Raw genomic sequence first — 27,139 nt, forward strand, 5'->3', positions numbered from 1 at the left:
ATGAGCAAAGCCAAAGCTCTTTGAATCCTCACTTTATGTTGCATCTATTTAGGCGCAGCCTTTATCATAACCTGCATCCCCAGGTTCACCAACAATCACATGAAGTTTGCAGATGACACCATGGCGGTGGGCCTCATCAGAGATGACAACGAACAGGACTGCAGAGAGGAGACGGAGCAGCTGGTACAGAGATAACAACCTGATCCTGGAGGTGGAGAAGACGAAGGAGATCGTCGACTTCAGGAAGAACTGAGAACCTATCCACGCTCCACTGCTTCAGGCTCAGCTGTAGAGGTGCTCAACAGCACCAAACTCCAGAGGGTGTCTCTAAAATGTTGGAAATGTCAACATTTAACATCTGTTCTGTTCTAATCCAACCCAAATAAGGAAAAAAAGTTCTGATTATTTTGGTATTTAGCAAGAGGAAATTTGTTGGTAATCCTATTTGATCTACAACTGTTAGATTTAATGAGAGAAAAGATTTTCCATCAGTCCTTTTTTTAAACAGCGTTTGTTACAGTATATGGGATCTAATCACCCAATATGATCAGCAGATTATTGATTAATCCTGAACGCTCTCCAGCAGCTGATCAGCACCTTTTGTTCATACTTTTAACTTTTCCCTTCTTAAAGAAATTATACAACCAGACTAAAACTGCAAAATATCAAAGTTTTGTTTGCCTTTCCCCCTAATTTCAGGTGCTGACATTTTTTTTCCTGAATTGTTACTAGTTAAGCAGAGAAATAAGTTGGGAGTCTCTGGTCAGACTATGTTTTCAGATGATCATTCATAATGTGAAATACCTCAGAAATGATAAAGTGGGAAGAGAGTAACTCAAGGAAATTCCTATTACCTCCTCTAGCAGCAGATATTTTCTATTTGTCCAAGGAGAATATATTTAATTAAAATAAAGCTGATGGGAAATGATTCTGTTCTCAATCATCCATGTTCTCAGAAAGGAGTTTTCCTTTTTACACATCTCTATAACAGACCACAGCAGCCTTCTGTAGGTCCTTTGTTTACATTTGTTTTTCCAGAAACTGCTTTTAGCATCTTGCAATCTGCCTTCAACTTCGCATGGGCCTGTTTTTATATTCTGTACAGGAACATGGCTTTGAACATTCATTTAAAACCCTTTTTTTATTTCCATCCCAGCACTGTAGTCTTCTTTTTTCTGATCATGAGGTTCACCAAAAACGTCATGCCATTAAAACTTTCAGTAGGACCTCCGTCCAGAACTGATGAAACACTTTTTTTTTTTTGTACATTTTTTATTTAGGTCCCAAAAAACCATCATAATAACATTATATCAATAATATTAATAAAGAAATTGAAAAAAAAAGAGGGAAAAACAATATAAAAAAAATTCTGTCCACAGCCTAATTTTTTGGACAGGAAGGAGATCTGATCCCCCAGAGAACAGTCCGTTTATGGGTGAAGAGTGAAGCAGGACGCGGCTTCAGGTTCGGGACGCGCTGACCGTCGTTCTGCTGTGCACCAATCAGGAATGTTGATGTGAGGCGGCGGGGTTCCAGACGATCTACTGCTGCGGCATCTGCTGGAAAACCAATGACAGATTAGAGCAACGCAGGCGAGCATCAGACACGTTTAGACAGTCAGCCGCATGCTTCACTACCTGCTGCGTCTGGGTCTGTGTTTCGGGTCCTCGGCTCGCTAGGCGGCTGAGGATGTTCCTCTCTGACATCTGGAGCCGGACAGCGACCGGCGGTATCCGGGCGATGGTTGCCGGTAGGCGGGTCACATCTGCCTTCATGTCACTCAGCAGTTCTTCCAGCTGCTTTAGCACTGAAACGCAAACCAATCAAAGAGTCCGTGTCATTCCAACAGGTTTGCATCGGATCCAGAACCAGCAGCTCTCCAGGAAAAACATACATTAGGTGTGTCCTAAACAATGAAGGTCTAAAGTGATTAGCTATGAATAAGGACAGTCTAACCTTCAGCAGCAGTCAGGCAACTTTCGTTTCCTAGCAACGGGGCATGAGGCAAAGAACTATACAGTCTGAACATTATCTTTTTATATAGTTTAATCTGCTATACATGTTATTAATCAAAGGAAAACAATTGAGAAAAATCTTAGAAAACAAATTAATAAGGCTTCATTGGAATGACAACAGAAAAAAAAGTGCAATAATCGCCATGTAAGAAAAGTTAAGGTAAAATTTTCATAATTTATCACTTAGATGAAGATAAGGCGTCTTTATTTCCTTTTTAATAGAGATCCCAGAAAACAGGAAATGCCTTCATTATTTTAATGCTTTTTAAAGAGCTACAGAAAAAAAAATTCTGAAAAATATACGAGTCTATTGGAAATTAATAACTCTTAAATGTTTGCATAGAAGGTATTTGGAAAGTAAAATCAGATCGATAAACATGACGTTAATTTTAACCCACTGAATGGGAAGAAAAAAAAAGAAATTGAGTAGCACCCCTGGCTGCAGGCGTGAAGATGACCTACAGTAATTATTTATCTCATCCTCCAGTAAAATTCATTAAAATGCGAGTTCTTGGGCCTAATTTTATTTTAAAAATTCATAGAAAAAACAGAACAGTCTTGAATTAGCCAAACATGAGCAAACTGATATTATCTGACGGAATTAACTTCCGCCCAGCGATAGGTTCAATGCTCTTGGCCGAGAATAAGGAGCTGAAGCTGAGAAATGTGAAACTTTAATTACCGTAGGAAGGTTCGTTAATGAACAGAGTAGATATTTAACTAACACACATTCTCGCTTAAAAATATCTTACGTTTATTTACTAGAAAATGTTGCCACCGCTGCCCAAACTTTGCCAATCTGCTCCAACCCACACTGAATCATGGGAAATGGTGTCCAATAAGATACTCCTGATGGATCATTTTTATCTGCATATATAAATGTTGCCTCTGTTGGCTGCATTTAAAGGATCCTAATGAGGATCTGGGGATGTGGACAGCCTGTGTCGCAGCGCTGTGATGTCATCGGTCTACAGATGTGAACCCCAGAACTAGGACACACCCATTAATACCATTTAGTCACAACCTTCTGCTGTTCGCTCTACCTTTGTGCAGGACGGCGTTGGCCGGTTTGTTCCCGGACATGGACTCCTTGCTGAGGTGCTGGTGGGACTCAGCCAGACACTCCACCTCACTGAAGCGGGTGTTGAGCGCCATGGAGGGGTGGGAGGGATCTTCAGACATATTGAGATAGGCGGCGCGGCGCAGCTGCTCCTCGATCACCAGCGCCTGCTCCAACAACTGCAGGGGGAATGAGAGGTTGGTTCCTATTAAATATTTTCCCACACCTCAGATGTTTGATACAACTGTCAGAGCATGGAGGAAATATGGACGGGAGAGATGAAGGAAACTAGAAATGGAAGTATGGATTAACATCAGGTCTAAATGGACAGAGATGGGCGGATGGAAAAATGGAGGATGGGGTGGTTTCATTTGGAGCAGAGATGAACGAAGAGAACATGAGAGAAGCGTCTCATCCATCAAACATTTCCTACCTTGAACCTTCGAGCCAAGAACTTGTTCTTGATTTCCAGGAAGTTGCCCCTGTTCATCTCCCCTTTGAATGGCTCGTTGAGGATGGCGAACCTCACGTCGTTCTGGATGTCCTGCCAGCGGGCGTAGCCGTGTCTGAAGGAAGCATCGGTCAGGAGAACCACAGACGCAGCGTGGAAACTCAACTCCCTCTGGTCAAACTACAAAAAAAGCAATCTAGGAAAGGATACTGTATGATGCCGGCCAGCAGCCAGTAGTCATGACGACGGTGCCAGATCTCGTTGGTCTTTTTGGTGACGGTGGCGGCGCGCTCTTCGTTCTGCCACAGAGAGTGGAGCTCTGCAGAGAAAGGAGTCGTTAGCAACTGGAAACTGACTCTGAGGGGTGACTCGTGTTCCTGTCTGCACCTGTGAAACCTCCGTCAGCGATGTTGAACATGAAGCGAGTTTTAGCCTTCTTCTTCTCCTCGCTCACTCCGCTGGCGGTGGAAGCCACGCCCTCTTTGCTGCCGTCTCCGTTCTGCAGTTTGGACGCCTCCTCTGTTTTTGGAGCTTCTTTCTCGTCCTTCACATCTGGGAGACACAGAGAGGAGGAGTCATTAGCAAGATGTTAACAGGACGGCCAACAGTCAGAGATCCAACGACTGGAGCGCTACCTTTCTTTTCCTCTGTGGGCGGCGTGGTGTCCATCTTCTCTTCCTTCTTGTCTTCTCCTGTAGAATAAAAACATGCTGATAAACTGCACATTGAAACCTAATCAGAATTAAATCCTATTGAAATAAAACTAAATGCTATAAGGCATCATTGTAAATCTGACCTTTGACCTCGGGCTCTTCAGATTTGCCTTCTGAAGCCTCCGTCTTTGCGTCTGCAGATGGTTTGCTTTCCTCTCCTCCCTCTGAACTCTTCTTCTCCCCCTCTCCGTCCTTCTCTGCCTCCCCCTCCTTCTCCTTCACGCTCTCGGCCTCTCCGTTGCTCGGCTTGTCCGTCTCCATCGGTTCGTCGCCGTTTTTCTTCTCTTGCTCTGCTGAAGGATTCTTCTCCTCCTCGTCTGGGATGGCGATCACCTGCGCATCATGCAGAGATTAAATCCAAGTCTTCTCACCCGTTTCTCCCCGTCTAAACTCACACCTACAAACATCTGTACCTCATTGTTGGCGCTAACCGGTTCTTTGCCGTTTTTCTCCGCCTCGCCCTCTTTTTTCGCCTCCTTCTCGCCTTCCTTTGATGCCTCCTCATTTTTCGGAGCGTCTTCAGCTAGAAACAGAGACACCACCTTAGATTTCAGCCGCACTTTCCCCCTTCAGGCCGACAGATGTGAAACAACGCAGCGAGCAAAGTACCAGGAGCAGGAGTGTTGGGCTGAGTGTCGGCGGGGGTCCCGGTAGACGGGGTTTTCCCTGGAGAGTCCGGCTGAGCCCTCTTGTTCTCCTCCAGGTCGGCCATCCAGGGCATGGACCACTGGCCGTTAACATGCTCAAACTCCTGGACCTGGAGGGGAAACAAACAGCATCTTTTTATACGGGCCTGATTCTGGAATACACCTCATGTTCATCATTGGCTCATCCAGCAGGATAAAGATCCACAACTGTTCAACCAACAACCAAAAAAAGATTCAGTAAACAAAAATCTGCCTTTTCCTCCGGGCTCATATCAGGCAACTATACATTACATTTTGGTGATGATCAAGATCAGAAGCACTGGACACTGGATTTTTATTTAAGGATCTTTTAACATTATTTGGCAGAACAAGCAGTTCCAGAGAGTGGCAGCAGTGACAGAAATATGCTGAAGACAAAAAGAAAAGAACAAAAGAGTGAGCCATGCCTCACTGAAAGTCTTGATCTTATGATCAAAGAAGAACTAGAGCGAATAAAAAAAGGTGAGAGCAGAAGAGACACCAGAGGCTGCGGACATGCCGTGCTTCTGTCTAGGAAACTTTTAGCAGAGCGCCTCATTCCAAGGAACAATTCATTATAATTTCATAAAGCTCCAGATCCTGTGTGAGTTTTTAGATATAGGTTTAAGTCACAATGAGGGAGAAAATGTGCTCCTTGGCGGTGGTCTGCCCTATACAAGTGCTTCTCTTGTCAGTGTTTACTCCTGTTTCTCTTTGAGCCTAAGCTATTGGCTCAGATCTTACTGTGAATAGCTTCTGTTTCATCCCTTTGACATGAAATCCTGCTCAGAGGTTTGTCTGCTCAGTTGTCTCCTTCTTAGACAAAGTCACCCATGGAGCTATTTTAGGGTTACCTTATTAAACAGACTAAATATTTATAGATGTATGCATGCTGTAGGGATTGCTGCAGAGTCCAGGACACAATGTCAGTGAATGCCTACTGTAGAAACACGCTCAACCAGGATAAGTGAATCCTGCAATGTTAGTGACTGGATGTAATCAGCTGGGTATCCTTAGACAGAAAACTGTTTACCGATCTGTCTGGGCAAATTAAATAAGATGTTTCAAAGGGTCCTAATATATTGCTTTATATAAATAAACAGATTTAAACAAGCTAAGGTTACTGTTGCCTTGTCATCATGAAGGATGCTGTAATCTACTCCTTTAATAACCATATATGTAGGTTTGTGACCTTTATTGCAACGTACAATGACAAAATAAAACCTACCTTTTTGCGAATAAGGGACATGACCCCAATGCGAGTAAGGACGTGTTGCCGTGACAACCCTTCTCTAGGGACGCCATCTGCAAAGGTTTCAGCCCCGTCTGCTCCGGGCTCACATAGGTGGCGCATAAACAGAGACACGTAGGCCCTGATGGGAGAACAAGCACCACAGGAGTGAGAAAACTCACTATTTTCCCAAAGACAGCGTCCCAAAGTGCCATGTTAAAGTGAATTACTTGAATTCTTTCTCGGATTTCCCCCGCAGGTCTCGGACCAGCCACTGGGTTGTGAAGGCGTCCTGTGGAGGCATCCCATAACGCATCACTGCGTTCAGGAAGGCCTTCCGCTGCCGAGAGTTGAAACCCAACACCTGAAAAACACAGCGGGAGGCTCAGTGTGGCTTTAGGGACGGATTTGGTTCTAAACCAGCCAATGTGTTGCATTTGGAAAGGTTTGCACTGGATCGGTCTATGGAGCTCACCTCAATGTTACCTCCGACCCTGGCCAGCAGGGGGGGCAGTGGTTTGTCTTTGTCGTTCCTCAGGCCCTTCCTGTTTGGCCTGCGAGAGTTGGCTGCAGAGAAGAAACGGATTCATCGGCTGAGAGGTACGCGACTATTTCATCAAAGTGATAGAGTTTGAGATGTTTTATCCTGCTTATGGGACGTTTATTCTTTCATTTTAGTTCAGAAACGCCACAATTTATGAGTCCTAAAACTTTCTTACCCTCTGATCTCTCATCAAAGTCTTCATCGCCCTCCTCAGATGCCACAGAGTAATCCGACTGTCCGTCCGACTGGTCGTCCTGCCAATCAGCTTTCAGACAGAAACAGCAAAAAATTATTTTTAAGAAACCGTCATTGTTCAACATCCCTCTGTGCGTCGTTACAGGAAGTCATACCTCGGTCTTCCTGTGAGCCGTCATTGTAGTTGACCTGCTTGCGGATGCGTTTGCCTTTCCCCAGGTTGCGGGCCAGGTCCTCCTGCTGCTGCTCATAATGGTGCCGTAACAGCTTCTCCCAGTAGTCTGGATCGACGCTCTCCTCCTGTTTGATGATTTCTCTCTGCACCTCCTCCTCCTGAGCAGCAGAAAAGCAGGTCAGGACTCAGCACTGAGAAAACAGGAGCGGACTGAGGGAATTTTCCGACCACTCGGCTGGCCGCAGACTCACCTCCTCCTCCTCGTCTTTGACCACATACTGAGCCACTTTGAAGGAGCTCAGGTATTCGTTCATGCTCTGCAGCTCCGTGTCGTCGGTGGCGTCCTGGTTCCTGTCCAGCAGTCTCTCGATGGCTTTGTCGTCGTAATGAATGACGCTGCTGTCATCCTCCTTGTTCTCACCTGAGGACAAACATGCCGCTTTAATCAGAGAAATTCCCAGCCTTTAAAGACAGATTAAAGTTTAGGCTCAAAATAAAGACTATATTTATGCAAATATTAAAAAAAATAATTTATCCATAATTCTATGAACAGCTAAACAAAAGCAATGAAAATAGATGTTGGAACTGAAGCAGATTTTCAATAATCCATAAAAATCCAGACCTGTAAATCCCAGACTTTCCCCAAACGTAGCTCCATCCACGAACACAAACCCATCTTTACCTTCTCCGTCATCCTTGAAGAGCTGTTCTGTTCCAAACTTCAGAATGTCATCCAGCTCCTGTTTGGACATGGAGCCCGTCTTGGATCCGAGGCCGGGTCGGACCACCAGATGAGTCAACATCATCTTCTTCTTGGCTACCTGAAACCAGCGAGGTACAAAGGTTATGATGTTATCAGGGAGCTAATGGTCGAATTCTCCAACGGCAATAAAAACTTGAATTCTCAGTTACCTGAGTGATCCTCTCCTCCACAGAGGCCTTGGTGACAAACCGGTAGATCATCACCTTTTTGTTCTGACCGATTCGATGAGCTCTGCTGAAGGCCTGAGTGCAGAGAGAGAAACGCATCAACTACCTGAAAACACCTGTACATTCAGAGAGGGGGGAGGGGAAGGTGACTCGGCTCTACCTGGACGTCGTTATGAGGATTCCAGTCCGAGTCGTAAATGATGACGGTGTCGGCGGTGGCCAGGTTGATCCCCAGACCTCCGGCCCTCGTGGACAACAAGAAGGCAAACTGCTGGGCGCCAGGAGCTGGGGGCAACGAAGCAGCAAATGAATGAGGGTAACAATTTGTTTATTAACAAAAGAGAAAAATGATCAGATTAAAATAATTTTCCATTAGTGAAGGAAACGGCATGAAGCATTGAGTCAGTAAACTCTACAATGTTTATCGTCAGCCTTCCTTTAATCTCTGACTTGTAGCCAAATGAGCAACAGACTTAAATGTGTCAGGAAAACCTAATTCATTCGGTTTATATTAGTTAGCTTCTCACAAATAATTAATTTTTTTCCATTCTGACTGAGCAAGAAACTAAACACTGTTTGCTTAGTGCCGATCGGGTCCAAAATGGTCCAATTCTGAACACCAGCCGGCGCTAAAGCTCACCGTTAAACCGATCGATGGCTTCCTGTCTCATCCCGCCTGTGATGCCTCCATCAATACGCTCATATTTATACCCTTCATTTTCCAAGAAGTCTTCCAACAGATCCAACATCTTGGTCATCTGAAAAAGAAAGGTTAAAACCGCTTGTTTGAAAAAGGCCGTTAAAACATTTGGATCCTGTTCCACTGCATTTAGTAAAGGTTCTGACCTGAGAGAAGATGAGAACTCTGTGTCCTCCCTCCTTCAGCTTCCTCATCATCTTCTGCAGCAGCATCAGTTTTCCAGAGGACTTGGTGAGAGCGCTCCCGTCATACATCCCATTGGGCAGCTTTGGAGCTTCCTGTTTGGTGCAACAAATAAAAAGACCTTAAAACAAGAGAAAATTGGCAAAAGAAGAATCAATTATCACTTTTCAAAGGAGTCTGAAGGATCCAGTTTCTGTCTTGGGTTTTTTTTCTATAGTTAATATCAATAAATCCTTCCAGAGCACAGAGCAGGGTTTCTCCTGGCTCATTGGCCCCTCCCATATCTATTGGATCTGGACCACAAATAATACCTGGATGCTTTGAGCTGAACGGTTTTTATCTTTCGATGCAATAATTAGAAAGGATCCTCTGAATCAAATCTTGTCCCAAATGTCACATTTTATACAAACAGCTGGAAATAAACCTAGAACTGGAAGCGAATATCTGGATATAAACCACCCGGCCCGTACCATCGCTGCACCAGGAAAGAGGTAGGGGTGGTTGCAGCATTTCTTTAGGTCCATGACGACGTTGAGCAGAGAAACCTGGTTTCCTCCACCTTTCGTGTTGAGGGCCTCAAAGTTTTTCGTTAGGATAAATTTGTAGTATTTTCTGCAAAAAAAAAGAAAAAAAAAGAAAAAAGTTTTAGGACTCTGGCCCCTCTTGGATGAGATCATCCAACACCGGCTCTGCTCCTCAGACTAACTTCTGCATGGGGCTGAGCTCCACCCTGACAATGAGCTCCGTCTTGGAGGGCATGTGCTTGAAGACGTCGGCCTTCAGCCTCCTGAGCATGTGCGGACCCAGCATGTCGTGAAGCTTCTTGATCTGATCCTCCTTGGCGATGTCGGCAAACTCTTCCAGAAAGACCTCCAGGTTGCTGCAGATTGAAACAAACATGGATTAAATTCATCAGTGAGGAGCAATGACTAGATCCAGAGTCTCTTTAGAGTTTAAAAGTAAATATTTTTCAGTTTAGTAATGATTAAATGACTGTAATAGCATAAAAAAATGGTGGGTAGCTAATATCTCTACAAAGATAGAACGAAAGCAGGACAGACAGATATGCTTTTAGTGGAAGAACGTTTTCCTGTCGCCTCCAGTTCATCTAAAATCCCATCGATGCGCTGAAGCTAGTAGTAAAGTGATAAAACAGCTTCCGGAAAAGCTAATAGGGCGTAGGGGTGTCCCGATACAACGTTGTCATTGTCGATACAATACAGATATTGACCAAATACGATTTTAGCAAAAACCATACCAGGTTTTATTAAATATTTCATACTAAATAATGTTAGAAAAGGCTTGATCAAGTAATTATATTAAAACAGGGGGAAAAAAATCCAAGACAAAAGGTATGAAAACAACTGACCCATGTAAAATTAACCCATGACTTAAAAAAGCAGAGTGTTTCTATCACAATGAAAAGATGCGGGATATTCGTTCTTTTTGGCTGATATCCATTCTTAATACTGGATCAGGGCATCCCTGACAGGGTGTGAATACTTTCCCGTGTTACCCCCCCTTGGTTTATTACTGGTCCAAACCTCAGTAATCAAAAGCTTAAATACAGCAGAGGCCAGACTTACTTGAACCTCTCAGGCGTGAGGAAGTTCAGCAGGTGGAAAAGCTCCTCCAGGTTGTTCTGCAGAGGAGTTCCGGTCAGCAGCAGCTTGTGTTGCAGTGGATAGTTGTTCAGCACCCGGAAAAACTGCAACCAAAGACGCAGAGACAAGCGTTTTCATCAGCTTTAAAGTGAGCAGCAAATGGCTGCATGTTTATGGAATCAGAAAACATTTGGGCTCTAATCCAGCGGGCGTACCTTAGACTGATTATTCTTCAGCCTGTGGGCCTCGTCTACCACCAGACAGGCCCAGTCTATGGAGCCCAGGATGGCCATGTCGATGGTGATCAGCTCATAGGAGGTCAGCAGGACGTGGAACTTGATGGACGAGTCTTTCTGTTGGAGGAAAAGGGGGAAAAAAAGAAACTTCAGCTTCCACTGAAACTGACAATGTTTCCACCATCATCTTCGTCTTCTGACCTTCATCCTGGATGCCTTCTTCCCTCCTCGGATGGCGTTGTCCTCAAAGGAGAACTCGTTCTCCCTGATGACGGCTCTGCTGTCTTTGTCTCCGACGTACGTCACCACATACATGTCGGGGGCCCACATCTCAAACTCTCTCTCCCAGTTTATGATGGTGGAGAGAGGCGCGCTGACCAGGAACGGCCCCTTGGAGTGACCCTGGCAAGGAGGCAGTGTTAGTATGACCTCTACATACTCATCACTTCCTGCTTAGTCTGACAGCTACAGTCACAATTAATCTGAACATTTCAACACGTAAAAACTGTCCAATTAACTGCAGGTTCTACAATCACTTAAAGTATCAGCCACTGCTCCTCTTTAGACCTGGAAGATCCGAGATTATTTTGTTGCAGTTATTTAAATAACACTGATTATTTTAGGCCTATTTTGAGGCCTAGAGTAGGTGAAAAAATCTGAGGCCCTCATCTATGGCTTCTTAAACCTTCATAGAAAGTCTGTTTTCTCCTCTTAATATAGAAAAAAACATCAATTTTTAAATGCATCAGTGACTGGAGCCTTAACAAGTGCAATCTGACCTCCCGACTGTAGGTGGCAGCAGCTGCACACATGAAAGTATCCTTTTACTGCTCCATATCTGACACAAAATGGCAGAAAAGCGTCTGACCAATAGGACACCAGAAAACACACCTTCTGATTCAACAGAGTCTCAACTTAACCGAACCTTAAAGGATGAACTCAGCTAAAACCAGCAAGAACTGAACCTACTCCAAACATTTTAACACACATTCTCACCTCTTTATAAAGGGAGTAGAGGAAGACGGCCGTTTGGACCGTCTTACCCAGACCCATCTCATCAGCCAGGATGGTGTCGGTTCCCTGAGCCCAGGAGAAGCGCAGCCAGTTCAGACCCTCTAACTGGTATGGATGCAGCGTCCCGCCGGTGCTGTCCAGGTAGTCCGGCTGACGCTCAAACTTGATGGTCGGCTGCAGAGGGAAGCCAGAAAGGATTACTAAAATTTACCAGAATGGCTTTAACTCAAATTATTTAAAAACCTCTCATAAACATGACAGTCATGGAAGCCAGTGTGTCTGCAGATGGAGGGTCCACTCCACCATTGGCTGAGTTACTTACATCAACCACCGGGTTCTCAGGGGGCCTCTCCGGCCGCTTCACTCTTCCCTTCACCTTGATCTTCTTCCCTGGCCGGCCTTCATCTCCCATCATCAGCTCTCTGACACAAACAGACGTTTCCTCCGATCAGAGCCTCTTTCAGGGTGCTTTAAATGTCCAGGGATTGGTTGGAATGAAGGTATCTCACCTGTGGTTCCAGTACTGCACCTTATAGGTGTCAAATTCGGGTATGTCCATGTCCTCGGACTCCCAAGTGGCCTGGTCGTACGCCAGCTCGCGCCATTTAATCAGGTAGTGGACGTTGTTCTTCCTGTCCACACTGGAAAACGACAAGGACAAAATAAAATGCTGCCGTTAATATTCATCTGACTCATATTCACAAATTTATTCAATTACTACATGAAAAAAAAATTAACTCTCTGAACTTTACAACACTTTAAAACAGTGAGCGACCCTTGGTTATAATGAAGCTAAATAATGGGTTCCTGTCAGTTTTATCTACGAACAATCGGAGCTGGAAGGACTTAAAAACAGAACTTAAGTAGCCCACTAACACAGCCGGGTAGAGTACCAACAAATTTTACTCCAGACTAACACCACCGTAACATTTTCCTAATGAAGTAAAAAGTAATCATCCCAGAAATAACTAGAGTAAAAAGTACTTTAAAAATGCTGAGAAATTGTTGGCTAAGATCAGATTTAATAATGAAAAAAACTTTAGACATTTTTTGCAAAAAATACAACTAAATAAACAATTACAAAATAACAAATTTAGACAGAAAAAAAATCTTAATTTTAGCATAAAACTATTCCTGCAGTAATTAATCCATTTAAGATAGGAAAAGATAAAGAACTTTCCTAAAAACAAAATCTACTTAGGGCTGGGCAACATCACCTTTAATGCTCATCTTTATTTTTGTCCTTCCAATTTTTTTATATTATACAAATTAAATATATTGCTTTTAAAAACTAGCCTTTATTTCATTCATCCTCTTTTAAGCGGACTTTTAATATAAAGGGCAGCAGAGTTCAAGATACGAAAACATTTTTTTCAATTCATGTTTCTAAACAATTGAAAATATAACAGACTAAATGTTAGCAGCTAATGGCATCACTTAAGTTACAGATATTACAGCTTTACGAATTGACTGATACCAATATGATCAGATTTTAGCAGGAATCATATATGCATCTTTTCGGTATTTTCTACTGTAGATTGTTAGAAAAGGTTTTATCAATTCTTTTTACTAAAACAGACAATAATCAACAACAAAAGGTATGAAAACAACTAACCCACGAAATATTAACTAATGGGTCAAAGCCATTTTAAACTAAAGAGTTTTGAATACTTTTAGATGAAGGCCGATATGATCCGATATTTTTTGGGCCAATATTGCACAGATGTTTGATATTAATATTGGATCAGGATGCCACTATAATCATTAAGTAAAACTTAAAAAGTGATGAACTAAAGTAACTCTGAAAATCACATTTTTCCATAAACAAGAAATTGGATTCACCCAGCCCCATATCTACAGTTTAACATGTACAGAGGAATGAGACATTTCACTCATGTAATAGAAGTGATAGACTCACACAGATAGTAATAGAGGTAAAGTAAAAAGTACAGTAAAATACATTTTTTTCCAAAGGTTACTCAAGTAAATGTAACTAGTTACTCCCCATCTCTTCATATCAATCTTTAAAAGCATAAAACCTCTCATTTAATCTAACCTTAAACATCCCAGCCTCACTCTGCTGCTACAGATTCCTGCTTTATTGGTTCTCTGACAAACAGAAACAGTTTGGATCAAATCCGACTTTTCTAAGGACCAGGATGGAAAAGTTTGATGGAAGTAGACAAATTTAACCCAACCATAAAATACCAAACTGTCCCCCATGATGTCATTATGTACATGTTCCTTTTGGGCTGCGTGACACTGGATTATCTTAGTGATAATAAATATTAAAATGACCATATCTAGTGTGATTATGTCCATCATCCTCCTACTCTGTGCTTCCTACTCTCCAACATCAGCATACTGAGCAGAGCAGCTTTTGCTAGCTGTGAGTCTTCATCCACAAATATTACATCAGTGTATAACATAATAGGTGGAATATATTAGCCAACAATTAATGCACTGCAAACTGTCCTTAGCCTTATATCTTGCACCCTAGAGTCTCCATGCTTGAGCTGATTTTCAATAAAGTCAAAAAGTGCATTAAAATGGATCCTATGGGCCGATGCTCTCGATCTGATGCATTGAGGTTCTGGGTCTTGATGCAATAGATGGAGAACAAGTCAAATGATTTGTTGTCGGTTTTTATCTTCGCTATTCGGTTTGCTGATTGGCTCTAGTTACCAGTTAGACTCAATCACAGTAAAATTGACCCACTGGGATTTCTGGGTGGATATTCTGGTCCATTGCTAATATAACTGTCCGCTGGTGCCAACAATCCGGACTCTACAAAGCCAGACCCTTTGATTTCTTCAGCCAGAAAAAGCAGCGAAAGCATGTTGCCACCAGCAATAAAGAGGGCAGCCCAGTTAGTCAACAGCACTTACCCGGTTAACTATCATTATTTTTTCTGGCAAAAGCAGCTGTAACTCTGTGTATTTAAGAATAGCAGCTTTCCTAACGCTAGGCAACAATACCAACTTTTTGCAAACTGCTGTAAACTGACCTGTGGTTCAGGATGCGATGAATCATCAGCCACTCAAACTTGATCCCATAGCGGAGGTATTTCTCTTCTAGGTGGGTATACATGGGGTCCTTGTGTTTTCTTTTCAGGAACTTGTCCTCTTCTCCTTCGCCAAAGTCGACGGGCGGGGGCTCGTCCATGTCATTCTTCCTCTGGTAGTTCCTGAACATCACCTGGCAGTTTATCTCCAGCTGCGTGGAACAGAGAGTTGATCAGAAACGAGGTAACGTTCGTTTCCATGCGGGGTGGGGGGTCCTCGTCCTTCACACACCTGGAGCTCAGTGACCCATGAGCAGTGCCAGTAGGACATGTTGCACCATTTGGCGAAGAACTCCCTCTCAGAGCGGCCGGCCAGTGGGGCGGGGTCTGGAGCGTCAGCGGGGAGGTCTGGAGGACGCGGCACAGGCGTGGGAGGAGGGGGGTCACCCCATCGCCACGTTAGGATCTTCTGTACCTTCCCCTTCAAGGGTGGACACTAGAAATGACCAAAAAACAGGAAGGTTCATGAATATCTTAGCATTAAATTCCAAATAACAAAAGCTGATTTGATCCAGAATCAGCACCAGAAGCGTGTCCCACTCACCGTGCAGCGGGGGCAGATCCACTCTCCGTTTGGAATCTCAGGCAGTGGGGGGTTCAGGCAGTGGATGTGGTACGACGAGGGGCACGAGTCGCAGCACAGCAGCTCTCCTCCATCTTTACAGACCCTGCAGAACTCCATGTGGTGGTCATCCTCCTCCATCTCCCCTGTATCTCCGTTGTCCTCCTCCCCCTCTGAGGCGTCATCCCTGGCTTCCCACTGGATGCCCTCCTTCTCCTATCATTGAGCCAAAAGAAAAACCACAGTCAGGGCCTGTTTGTAGTTTTTTTTTTTTTTTTGTTACCCAAACACATATGCTTAATGTTGGACAAACGTACGCAGTGCGGACAGCTCCAGGTACCCTCCGGGGCCTTCTCCATGTCTGGGTCCAGGCACACCATGTGGTACGCTCTGGGACACGTGTCGCACAGGATGATCTCTCCTCCCTGTTGACAGACCTCACAGTAGTCCTGATGGTCCGTCTCATATCCATCACCATCCTCCGTTTCTGATGCAGGAAAACAAATAAAACATTTCAAACTTTACAGCTGAGGAGGAGGTGGTCAGTTTTTATTTACCATCTAGTCGCATCACAACCAAAGACTTAAGGGTCCATTACAGACCAGCACCAAGGATTCTATAAATATGGTGGTTTTTGACAATAGAAAGAGATGAGAACACACATATGCAAACACTGTTGTTCTAATACTCATAAATAACTCATCACTCCCAGCAGAAAGTGGAGGCCACCTTGTAACAGAATGAAACCAGCTGATCTATGGAAGCATCAAAGGCTGGTTAGCAAATATGAGCTGAAATTTCCTTTTTAGTGCAAATTCAAAATACCACCTGTTACCTAAACTGTTAGAAGTAGGTCTGGGCAATGATTTTAAGGGGTAGGCTTAACACTTTCCTTTTTAATAAAGCTTATAGCTAGAGTGGCTCAGGTTATCCTGAGCTATCTCTATAGTTATGCTGCTATAGGCTTAGACTGCTGGAGGACATAGGGACCCCTTTTCCATCATTCAAACTCTATTCTTCCTCCTCTGACATGGGAGCTGACTCGGAGCTCGTCTGCCTGGCTGTGTGTTTCCTGGCCACCTGTGGAGCTGGTTTACAGTTGCCTTTTGTATCTCTGCTTTTTCTGTATCTCTGCTTCTGTCTCCTTTAACCCCAGTCAGCCTCAGCAGATGGCTGCTCACACTGAGTCTTGTTTTGCTGGAGGTTTCTTCCCGTTAAAAGGGTGTTTTTCCTCTCCACTCGTGCTACAAGCATGTTTAGTGTGAGCGATTACCTTCGAGCCAATGAGTAAATGCAATCAGCTGGTTTTCCTTAGATAGAAAACTTTGAATCAAATTGACTGTATGAGCTGGTTAAATTGTAAAGTGCTTTAAGACGACGTTTTGTGAATTGGCACTATATAAATAAACTGAATTGAAATTGAATTTAATTGCATTTGCAATATAATCGCAATCAAACCAAACAAAATATTCAAATGGCAGAGCCTCTCAATTTACGTCACATTTCAAGACAGCAGCAGTATGGTTAAAGTGCTGTTTGCTACCAAACAGTGGGGTAAAGAGACTTGGAGCTAGCTTGCGAATCCAGACATACAAATAGAAGCACTTTTTCACATAGTGTCACAGTTACATCTTGCAACAATGGTCCTGAAACAACTACCTGCTTGTGGTTCATGCAAAAGAAAATCAAAATAAGAATCTCAACATTGGTTGAAAATAATCACAATTTTGTTGTTCTACAAATTCATTCAGCCCAAGTTGGAAGGGTTGTTACCACCATCTAACATTTTAACTGATCTGGCTGCAGATTAATAGGAAAACAACCAATGATTCACTTCTATTTCTACAAAAGGTTTCCTGAAAAACAGGACAATAAAGGTTTTTACCACCAAAATATCTCTCAATAATCTCTCTAAAGTCAACATCCTCCTGATGTCTCTGCATTGAAAACTTTGTTATTCCCAAAACACGCACAGTTCAATTATTATTATTATGTTAAAATAACTAATAAACCACCAACTTCAGCTGGGATGTTCTCACGGCATCATCAGTGCTCAGACTTTGACCTCCTTCAGCGCTCCATCAGAATCCCTCCATTTAGCAGACTGAGAGGGAACCTCAGCAGGCAGCAACTGAGGAGACGCTGCACTTCTAAACATGCCGTCCTCCACTGACTCAGCCTCTGTGACTAATGCGAGCATCTGTACCGCTCATTTCTCTCGGTTCCTCTCAGCTCTTTAATGCCTTCCCTTCACCAGGCTCCCCTCCGGTTTCCAACCAGCTGCTTTATTTGTAGTTAGTATTCATTCAACTGTGATATAATACTAAGCTCTAAATAAATAATAGCTTTGAAAATAAAAATGAAAATACCCTTCTTCCTCTTGGGTTTGTTCTTGGAGAGCTTCTTCTTGCTGCGGCTGCTGCGGCTGTTGGAACCCTCTGAGATGGAGACGCTGTTGATGCTGCCGTTCTCGAACTCGCTGTCCACATCGGGCTCGTCCTCCTCGCTCTGCGCACACCATCAACAATCGTTAAGGTCATTCATACCAGCGCTGGATGTCCAGGATCAGTGTTAGAGAGAAAGGTTCGTACTGAAGAACGTTTCCTCTTGCTGTTGAAGCCTCCGAGTTTGATCTTTAAAGGTGCCACCTTCTTCGTCTTGGCATTATTCTTCTTGTCTTGCGGCTTTGGTGCTGGTTTGGACTTCTTGCGGGCGTTTGGACCTGCAGACCCAATAAATGAACAAATCTGTCAGTGAAAATTCAAATACCTGTCGGCAAACGCCGCACTGACAGCAGTACCTTTGCCCTCCTTGGTCTTGGCTTTGCGGAGAGGTGGTGCCGGGGCCTGCACAGGCTCGACCGGGGCCGCCGGGGGCTCAGCTGCAGGCGTGACCTCTGCCACCATGGTTTCTACAGCAGCTGGTATGTTAGCGGTAGCCAGCGCCACGTTGGCGGCTGCGGCTCCTCTAAGAGGGTTATTGGTGCTGAACTCCCGCCACTTTGCCCCTAAAACCATCATCATCTTGGACACAGCGATTTTGGGGTTCTTGGCTGCAATAAGCGGCCTGAAAAGACAGAACTGTGTCTGAGCCTCCAAACTCACCCAAGTTACAGCATAAGCAGAGAGAACAGTCAGAGGAAACAGTTCCGGTAGAACCGGTTCAATATTATGGGTAAACTGAGGCAAGAACCTACCTGACAAACTGGCTGAAGGCCTTATAGTTGGTCAGGGATCTGTAGTCTTCCTCAGTGAACACATGGTCGATGTCCTCCATTCCCCAGTCATCCAGTAGCTGAGATGACGACTTTGGCTCCTGCAGGAAATAAAAGGCATTAAGATCATTCAAACCTGAACAAGTGATTGCAAATTGCAGAGTAAACTAAAAGTTGTGATGCAGTCATGTTTGCAACCGTATTAGCTCTACTGCGGAACGCTTATCTGTGAGTAAAGCTGGAAAACAATGCAGCAAATCTGTTCCTTCAAAGACTTAAAGATGAGTGATCTCATACAGGATATTGAAGAATGTCGGGGTGGATGGGCAATATGAGGCTGGAGCTTTTAAATAATAAAAAAATAAAGAAAGAAAATAACAATCCAGCTCCTAAAATCAGATTCCCATTATCCAACTGCTAATTCCAGGCACCAAACAACACACAAGTGCACATAAACATATTCTGTAAAGATTTCATAGTTCAAATGATGGAAAACAATTATAAACAAAAGAAACGATAATCCCCAATCATTAAAAACATTTTCAGGCTAATAAGTTTTAGGCAATGACTAATATTCAATAAAACTAGTATCTAAATGCGCCCAAAGAACTACAGCTATAAACCTAATGTCTTCAAGAAAATCTGAGAGATCTTTAGTGCACCAATTACCACCAAAGATCGACTACGACTTCCTCTCAAACCTGCTGTGGTCGCTGCATATGTAGCTTTCAAAACAAAGGCATGGGTGCATCACAATAAACTGCTTTTCCACCTTCATCTTGAACCAGCAGACTTTTTAAGTAAAGTCATTTCAAATGGCCGCTTGCACGATCAATCAGCTGTAGCCTTTTTGTTACGACCGAGTCTCCGCCAGAGCCGATTAGCATGCAAGAGAGTTTGAGGCCAGTGAAGAGCCTCTAAAATTAGCATCCAGCAAGCAAGCAAACGCTTTAATAATTGACACAGACCAACATGTTTTCAAAGCCAATTGCACTAAATAGCATGGTGATATGTGCACCATTTTAGCAGCGGCAATGTTGAGCTGCTGGTTATCTGAAACAGTCAGTGTTTTCTGCTTTCCCTGTTTAAATAGAGCACATAATAGACATTAGCTCCTGATATAGGTGCACCAATCAATCAGACACAAGATGGGATTAGATAATAAAATGCATCGACCGATACTTTGCAGTTTCATGCATTTGTGTGAGCGTATTACAAAAATAGTCATAAACGGGGACAGAGTTTTTTTTTTGCATTAACTGTGGAAATGGTTTTTGGGGGGGATTCAGTGGGAAAGGAAAAAAAAAAAAGACAAGAAAAGCCGTCTGAATCGGCAGGTCCAAGGAAAGAAAACCAGAATTTAGTATCAGCAAGAAAAGCCAGATCAGTACATTTCCAGTTCCAGTCTGATTCTGACCAACCTTTGAACCATCAGCTCAAAACTGAACTCTGACAGCAGGTCCCAGTATTGGGGTACAGAGCAGTGATAACTCAATATTAGCTCATGTCTGTCAGAGGTTCCTTTAAAAAAATAAATAATAATAAAGAAAAAACAAAAATAATAAAACAAGGGAAAAAATTTTCTGTTGAAAATAACTTTCATAAAACCTTTTCCCATCATGGACCGGATGTTTGCCTTCCGATCCAAACAGATTTTTGTTTCTAAATACAGATAAATAGGAAACATTTCTGCTATTTCAGTAAAGGACAGAGGTTCATCTCAGGCAGCAAAGTCGCAGATAAAGCTTAAGATAATGCACTGCAGCTGCCTTTGATGGCGGCGGCTGTGCAGCTTCGAAAGGTGGGGGGGTTCTGCTGAATGATCAAAATGTTCTTCTAACCAAAAAGAAAAAGGGTCAAGAATGCATTGTAGTGCTAAAACCGAGGTTGCCATGGAAACAGTACATTATGCTGCATGTACATCTTTCACACACCAATCCTAGACATACGCAGAGACACACTTTTACACCCCCCCCCACACACCACCACACACACACACACACACACCCCTCCCCTCCTCCTCCTTTTGCATAACTGTCATTAAGAAGAAGGCCCCCTATTGGCCGCCAGGTTCTAAATCCTCCAGCCTGTTCTTTGTTTGAGCATCGCTCATGTTTGTCACACCGCAGGACTCCATTACAGGTAGGCAGTCAGAAGGTGCTCATCAGGGACCCGCAGAGGGCAGAGAGAGAAGACGCCTCTTAGAAACACAGACTACATTTCAAGCGAATAAACAAAAACTAAGAGAATAAAATAACAAAAAACAGTCTTCCACAGATAAGGATCTTCGTCCAACTCTGAGACAAGTGTGCAAGTAGTGCGATGTGTTTTTAACAATGCTTTTTCATTTTTGATAAAATAAGTTTTCGCACAGCTATTTTGTGAAGACTGAATAGAAATTATCCTAACATGTTTAGGGAAACTGTGATTCGCCAGTGAGAGTCTGAGGAACACCTGAATATGATGTACACACCTGAAGCTTAAGGAGGAATCAGAAATAAAGTAGCAGAAAAATAAAAAGGATTTCCCCCTTCAGGTCTCCTCTACCCTGTGGTTTACCGGCGTCTGTATAAACATATGCAGCACGATGAGTATGAGGTTATTTCTCTTTTCACTCATTTTTACTCATCATCTGAAATATTTCCAAGTTTAACAGATTTCATCTCTTAAGTAAACATAACTGCCCTCCCTCCTGATCACAAATCAATCATCCTTTATCACACGAGCATCACTCAACTCTGATTACTGACGTATCTGTAGAAGCCAGAAATCCCTTAAACACAGCCTCATCTGACAACAGGAAGTAGGCCAGAATATCCCAGAAAGCATCAGAAGAAATCGATGAACTATAGGAACTTCAAACCTACCATCCCAGGGCTCCTGCCACCCTTTATAAAATTTAATACTCAGCTACTAAAAACTGTAGAGGAGATGTGGACGCTGTGTCCTCAGAGGAAACCAAAAATATGTCTGAAATGAAGAGTGGTCAAACAAGGGATGGAGGCATTCCATTTTTACAGGATCTACTTTAAATAATGAACTTGTTTCTCACCGAGTCATCGTCATCATCATCCTCGTCCTCTTCAGGCTCTGGTTCTTTCCTTCTGGAGCTCCTTTCTGGAAGGCTGTTCCTTTTCTTCTCTTTGCCACCGCTGGCTTTCTTCTTCTTCTTGCGTCCTGGAGTGTAGTCGCTTCCTTCGCTTTCGGAGCGCTGGGCAGAGCCCGTATCTTCCACGTCTTCCACTCCACCCATGTCCATGGGCTCTGGAGAGCTGATCGCCAGCTCCTGGGATAAGATGAACACAGAAGTCAGCAAACGCAGAGAAAACATGGAGTAAATGATCTCAGAGTAAAGTTTCATTCTTCTTCTTAGCTGCTGCTTACCTCTCTGCGTGACCTCCTCTTGTTGCCCTTACTCTCCCGGCTCTTCTTGGCCTTTTTCTTCTTCTTCTTCACCTTGGGAGATTCATTCTCCGAGATCTCCTCCTCTTCATCATCTGAAAACCAGGCCAGGAGAGAGACACTCCAGGGTTAGGATGCACAGACAGCGTGTCAGCATAGTCAGGCTGCGTGATCGTTAGAGGAGAGACACGGTCGCATATCCTGATAAAGATGATGCAGAGGTCACATGCTGCCTCGTTTTTAGTGCTGTTCAATTTGCCAACTGAAACAACCGACACGGTCGGCACACGGAAGGAAAACAAGCAGCTTTCAGCTCAGTTTTCAGATCAGATGAAAATGGGAAAATATGAGCTTTTGTAGGATACATCCTCTATGTAATCGAATGCGTTTCGTTCTCGTCTTCCTCCTAATCAGTCAGATAAATGCCTCCCCCTGCCTGTGTGTTGCTGTTGTCCTTTGCGGCTGTGACATCAGCGACAGTGGATGATCTGTGAGTTCGACAGCTGAGCTTCTTGCCAAGTATGAATTCTCCGAGGCAAAACTTTCTTCTCGTTCTTGCCACCTCAAAAATAAATTCCTCGTTTGTAACAAAGTACATAGAAAGCTTTAGCCTTCTTTTAGAAGTCCTTCAGGAGGAAAAAAGATTAATTAACTGTGGATTACTCACCAAGATCAACCTATAGGCCTAACAACAGATTTAAATGTTGCCCAGAGCATCTTAATCTACCAATTAGAAAAAGTTAAAGATTTTCATGCAGCATAATAAGCCACCCTGTTAAATGCATTTATTATTACCGGTATTATTATTATTAATTTACATTTTTTTTTACAACAATGGCCCAAAGCTTCATATTTAAGAGGAAAAACTGTTTTGATGTCATTTTTTGTACACTGGAAAAATGATCAAGAAATAAGTAAAAGTGTCTTACATTAAATGTATTTATCCTTATTTTGAGTATTTAAATGAGATAGTTTGCCAATGGAATGAGTATTGTAACTCTTAAAATAAAATAATTAGTTAATATGCACATGAAATAAGACAACGCAATTGCGTTTTCTTATTTTAAGTGTAAATTGTCTTGTTCCATTGGCAAAATGTCTTTTACCTCCTCAATCCAAGAAAAACGCCTTATTTTAAGAAAAAATGACTTATTTAGATTTAGATGTTTCCAGTGTATATGTAACATAGCATCACTAAATAATTGATCTCATATTGGAGAAATTTACCTTTGCATTTAACCCATCCCCTGGGGGAGCAGTGGCCTGCCATTGTGGGGCGCCCAGGGAGCAGCGTGGGGTTAAGGGTCTTGTGAAAAGACCCAGAATGTCTGTGGGAGTGGGGCTCTAACTCACAACCACAGGATTCCATTCTCCATGCTCTAACCACGAGGCCGCCACTCCCCCCACTAACTAAAACAGCTTTACAATAAATAAAGTAGATGTACATTGCTTAAGGAAAACAAAAAACAAAACAGTGCCTCTGATTTAAAATTAAAGAACAAGCGCCACAAATTCAGGATTTAAAAAGCATCCAATAAATGTCTCCAGTATGGTGGATATCAAGGAACTTCAGATGTTTAAATATTACCCAACATTCGGAAACCTAAACAATCGACTTCAAAACTGATTGCAGGAGTTATTCATTAACCTACCAACCCCTTTTACATATTGACTTAATCCACAGCTGCTATTTACACCTCACTGCAATTTACCATCTTAAATTAGCCTGATATTTGTGATTTTATGTAAAAGGAAAAAACCTTTATCCCTAGGAGAAAAAAAAAGTATATGCACAGTATGAACATGAAAATATAAGAGGCCTCAGCTGAGATCTAGAAACACAATATCTATTAACCCAATGTTTTTACTTCCTGCACCTTTAGTGGATCAAAATTCAAGGATTTGCTTAAATCCTGATTCTTTTCAATCGTTTGAATTTTTTTATTTGTGCACAGCTGTAAATCCTGCATCTTTCTAAAGCTTTACTGCAATTAGAATATGATAGTTAAACCCAGAATCTGCAGATCAGACCCCAAAATCAAAAATATGTTTCAATTCTCCAGTGTTGCAATCAGTTTCAGACTCAAATTATCTCAAACAATTTAAATTTATGAGAGAGAAACCTAAATACAAACTACATATTTCCATTTTAATTCAGTTTCAAATTAAACTATAATCTTTTTTCTAATAAAATAATTGATTACTCTGGCTGCTGCAGCTGAAATAGAGCCAGCACCGTTTTTTGTTCTCCAAGGTTCTGCTGTTTACGCTGCGGCTGCTCGTTGAAAACAAACTGTAAACAACAACATACTGGAGAAACACAACGGTTATTAAATATCTTCTTCTTCTTATGGGATTTTATGGCGGTTGGCAGACTTGTGAATTGTGCATTACCGCCACCAACTGATATGGAGTAAAGCAAGATAACAGGAAACGATTCACCCCCCCCCCAAAAAAAAAAAAAAAAAAAAAAAAAAAAAAAAAAAAAAAAAAAAAAAAAAAACCTGTGTAACTTAAACCAACATAATACTAAATCACATTTGCCCATATAATTTTAATTTACTCTAGGTCATCTTAACTCTGCCAGTTTCTGATGGTCCCATCGGTCCTCCCATCATACTTCCAACCATCTCCCAGTTCAAATCTTTAATGTCCAGATATTTTTCTGCAGCCTTCACTATTATTTTGATTTTTTCCGTTTTTTTTGTTGTCTGTGCAGTACAATTAATTACTTCTACCATGAAAAGAACAAAATTTGTCTTTTTAACAATAAGTGAGTCTTCATTAATTTTTGGAGATTTCTCTAGAGGTTTGGAATTTGCTGTGTGTTGAACTGTAGGTTTGGGTTTTTCTGACTGAGATGGGATCCTTTTTGCAGCTTCAGCGTAGGTTATTCCGAGCTCAAATTTCATTTTTTTAATTTCCTCAGACCTTTTGCTTGCTTCACAGCCGCGATAGGCAGCAGTATGTTCTCCACCACAATTACAGCATTTTATTTTAGCTTCTTTTCCACATTTTCCGTACTCATGTTCTCCTGCACACCTTCCACACCTCTGTTTCCCTTTACAAACTGCTGCAACGTGACCGAATTTTTGGCATTTGAAACATCTCAATGGTGGAGGATTGTAGATTTTGACATTATAGCTTATGTAACCGATGAATACTTTGCTTGGTAATTGCTCTTCTTCGAATTTAATTAGCACAGATAAACTGTCAGATCTTTCTCCGTTTCTTGTTGTTTTTAACCGTTTTACTTCTTTTACTTTTGCACCGCTTATGTTTTCCAGAATCTCTTTTTCAGAAATTTTTAGAGGAACTCCTCCAATGACTCCCCTGCTGATCTTTTTGTTCTCCATTAGGCTGCACTGAACTCTTATCCCGTCAATTTTGTTGATACGTATTGCTTTGCCTTGCTGGGCGCTGTCTCTGCAGTTAATTAGCAGGTCTCCACTGTACAGAATTCTGGCACCTTTGACTTCTCCGACAAGTTTATTGATGGTTTTTGTTAAGTGAACCGGATTCCAATTTGTAAAAGAGTCTGCCTGATTAACGACTTTGAATATGACTTTGAATTCATTTTGTTGTGCTGTGGAATGTATGGAATGATCATCACTGGATTGTTCTGAACTAGATTCCCCTTGAACTGATCTCTGTTTTTTCCGCTTTTTCTCATTTTTTGATGTTGCTATTTTCCAACCTTCATTGTCACTATTTCCCTCTTCCATCCCACAAGAATCGCTTCCTGTTTCCTCACTACTCACGGCCCAAGACATTTCTCCATAAGCAGCTTCAAAACACGCGCCATGCACCAAACGACCATCCACCGAGCCTCAAACACTTCTTGTGTCAACGTGGCTTCCCTTCCACCATCTTCCGCAGCCAGGTTATTAAATATAGTAGCACGCGCGTAATATGTTCAATAAGTTGCTTTTTTTGTGGATAATTACGAGCACTTTCCCTTTCCCAGTCAAACTGAAGGCGCCGGCTATGAGGAGGGGAGCGCCACAGAACGTCATCCGCCAGCTTCCAAGCTAACTGGCTGCCTCCATCTTGTCATCGACACGTAAAAAAAAAAAAATACCGGCAGCTTGCTAATGTTAGGCCCCGGGAACATGCCGGTTTTTTTCAGCGTGACACCACATCACTACACCCATCAGCTTTCAAACCTCTCATTACAGCTGGGGGTCAAACTATTTGAGTTCTTTGATAATCGCCCAGTTCCAGGTTTGCTGTTGAAAGCTACGCGCGGTTAGCCGCACGCGCAAGCTAGCGCTAAGCTAACGCGGCATGATTGATGCGAGCGTCAAAAACAGAAGAAGCAGCGCGTGAACATTAGCGGCTAACAAATGAACCTCGTCTTACCTTGCATTAGGCGGTCGTCGGCGGCTCCATAATCATCTCTGTCATCCTCACTTCCAGACATAGCGGACGACGGGAAACTTTTCTCCTTTTAAGTTAGCCAAGAGTTTAGCTAACTAAATGAAAGTTATTGTTGATGGATAATCCAGAGTTCGGACCCAGTGTGAAGTCTGTCCAGATCGTAGCCGGGCCAAGTTTTAACAAAGCAAAAATAATAGCCTTAAAGAAAGCGGAAGTAAAACATTAGATTCATTAAACACCCTGTAAAAGATAAAAGCACATCACTGAACACACGAGACAATAAACCCAACTTTATTCCCCTGTGAAGTTCATTTTTTTAAAATCTCCTTTCACTCCATCAGCTTACACTATCATTACCATCCGTCCCATTAGCATGCGTGCTAGCCGGAGCTGAACCGGCTGGACAGATTTAAGATCCCGAACAGAACCGAGTCGCTTCACGCGCTGATATCTACCCAGAAACCCCCCCTTTGGACCACCACAGCCTCCTCTTCCTCACTGAAATCAACCCACAAACCCCCAAAAACTGAAATACTCACAACTTCCAGCTCCCATAAACAGTAACTCCACTCTATTTGCCACTGATTTAACACTTGGATGTTCTTTTTCTTATCTTGATGTCTTTCCCGATGGTAGCGGTCTACATAAAATTTAAATATATTTCCGTATTTTTGGTGGCAGCGTGTGCGCACGACGCCGTCTCCTCTTTCTCTTCCTCGCGCGCACACACACAAAGAGATCAGGGGGCAGGCATCCCATAATATTCCCCGCACACGCATGCACACTCATACATATACACGC

The 27,139-nt window shown here is 42.8% G+C and overlaps 1 protein-coding gene across 4 annotated transcripts; it reads right to left on the minus strand.

Annotated features, from left to right (window-relative positions):
* Positions 1–1,251: 1,251 nt before the first annotated feature.
* chd4a (chromodomain helicase DNA binding protein 4a) lies at positions 1,252–27,139 on the minus strand. Of its 4 annotated transcripts, XM_038302778.1 has the most exons (41): positions 26,878–27,139; positions 26,321–26,536; positions 21,941–22,053; positions 21,609–21,842; positions 18,539–18,657; positions 18,143–18,408; positions 17,934–18,064; positions 17,712–17,850; positions 15,660–15,829; positions 15,325–15,558; positions 15,013–15,216; positions 14,724–14,932; positions 12,226–12,357; positions 12,039–12,138; positions 11,699–11,890; positions 10,904–11,104; positions 10,682–10,819; positions 10,449–10,570; positions 9,569–9,742; positions 9,333–9,474; positions 8,826–8,957; positions 8,620–8,737; positions 8,140–8,264; positions 7,962–8,054; positions 7,732–7,870; positions 7,301–7,470; positions 7,030–7,207; positions 6,855–6,944; positions 6,611–6,702; positions 6,366–6,499; positions 6,133–6,277; positions 4,849–4,996; positions 4,653–4,762; positions 4,323–4,572; positions 4,162–4,218; positions 3,914–4,078; positions 3,737–3,845; positions 3,509–3,641; positions 3,059–3,254; positions 1,638–1,807; positions 1,542–1,559 (listed from the first exon to the last, which is right to left on the minus strand). In XM_038302778.1, the coding sequence occupies exons 2-41, from the start codon at positions 26,379–26,381 to the stop codon at positions 1,542–1,544; spliced, it is 5,853 nt and encodes a 1,950-aa protein (XP_038158706.1). In that variant the 5' UTR covers positions 26,382–26,536; positions 26,878–27,139. The 4 variants fall into 4 exon arrangements, with proteins under 4 accessions (XP_038158708.1, XP_038158707.1, XP_038158705.1 ...); XM_038302780.1 differs by lacking the exon at positions 26,878–27,139 and having other exon boundaries at positions 1,252–1,559; positions 7,030–7,204; positions 26,321–26,381; XM_038302779.1 differs by lacking the exon at positions 26,878–27,139 and having other exon boundaries at positions 1,252–1,556; positions 26,321–26,381.

The sequence above is a fragment of the Cyprinodon tularosa genome, unplaced genomic scaffold (genome assembly GCF_016077235.1).
Source record: "Cyprinodon tularosa strain WSP-4 unplaced genomic scaffold, ASM1607723v1 ctg5, whole genome shotgun sequence".
Lineage (NCBI taxonomy): Eukaryota > Metazoa > Chordata > Actinopteri > Cyprinodontiformes > Cyprinodontidae > Cyprinodon > Cyprinodon tularosa.

Bases quoted from the DNA above. Each gene is read 5' to 3' on its own strand.
- chd4a (XM_038302777.1), bottom strand. From the start codon at position 26,381: ATGTCTGGAAGTGAGGATGACAGAGATGATTATGGAGCCGCCGACGAC. The intron at 11,105-11,698 runs GTGAGAATGTGT...CCTCCTTGCCAG, and splicing joins TCTACTCCCTTTATAAAGAG to GGTCACTCCAAGGGGCCGTT. The intron at 7,871-7,961 runs GTAACTGAGAAT...CGCTGGTTTCAG, and splicing joins TGGAGGAGAGGATCACTCAG to GTAGCCAAGAAGAAGATGAT.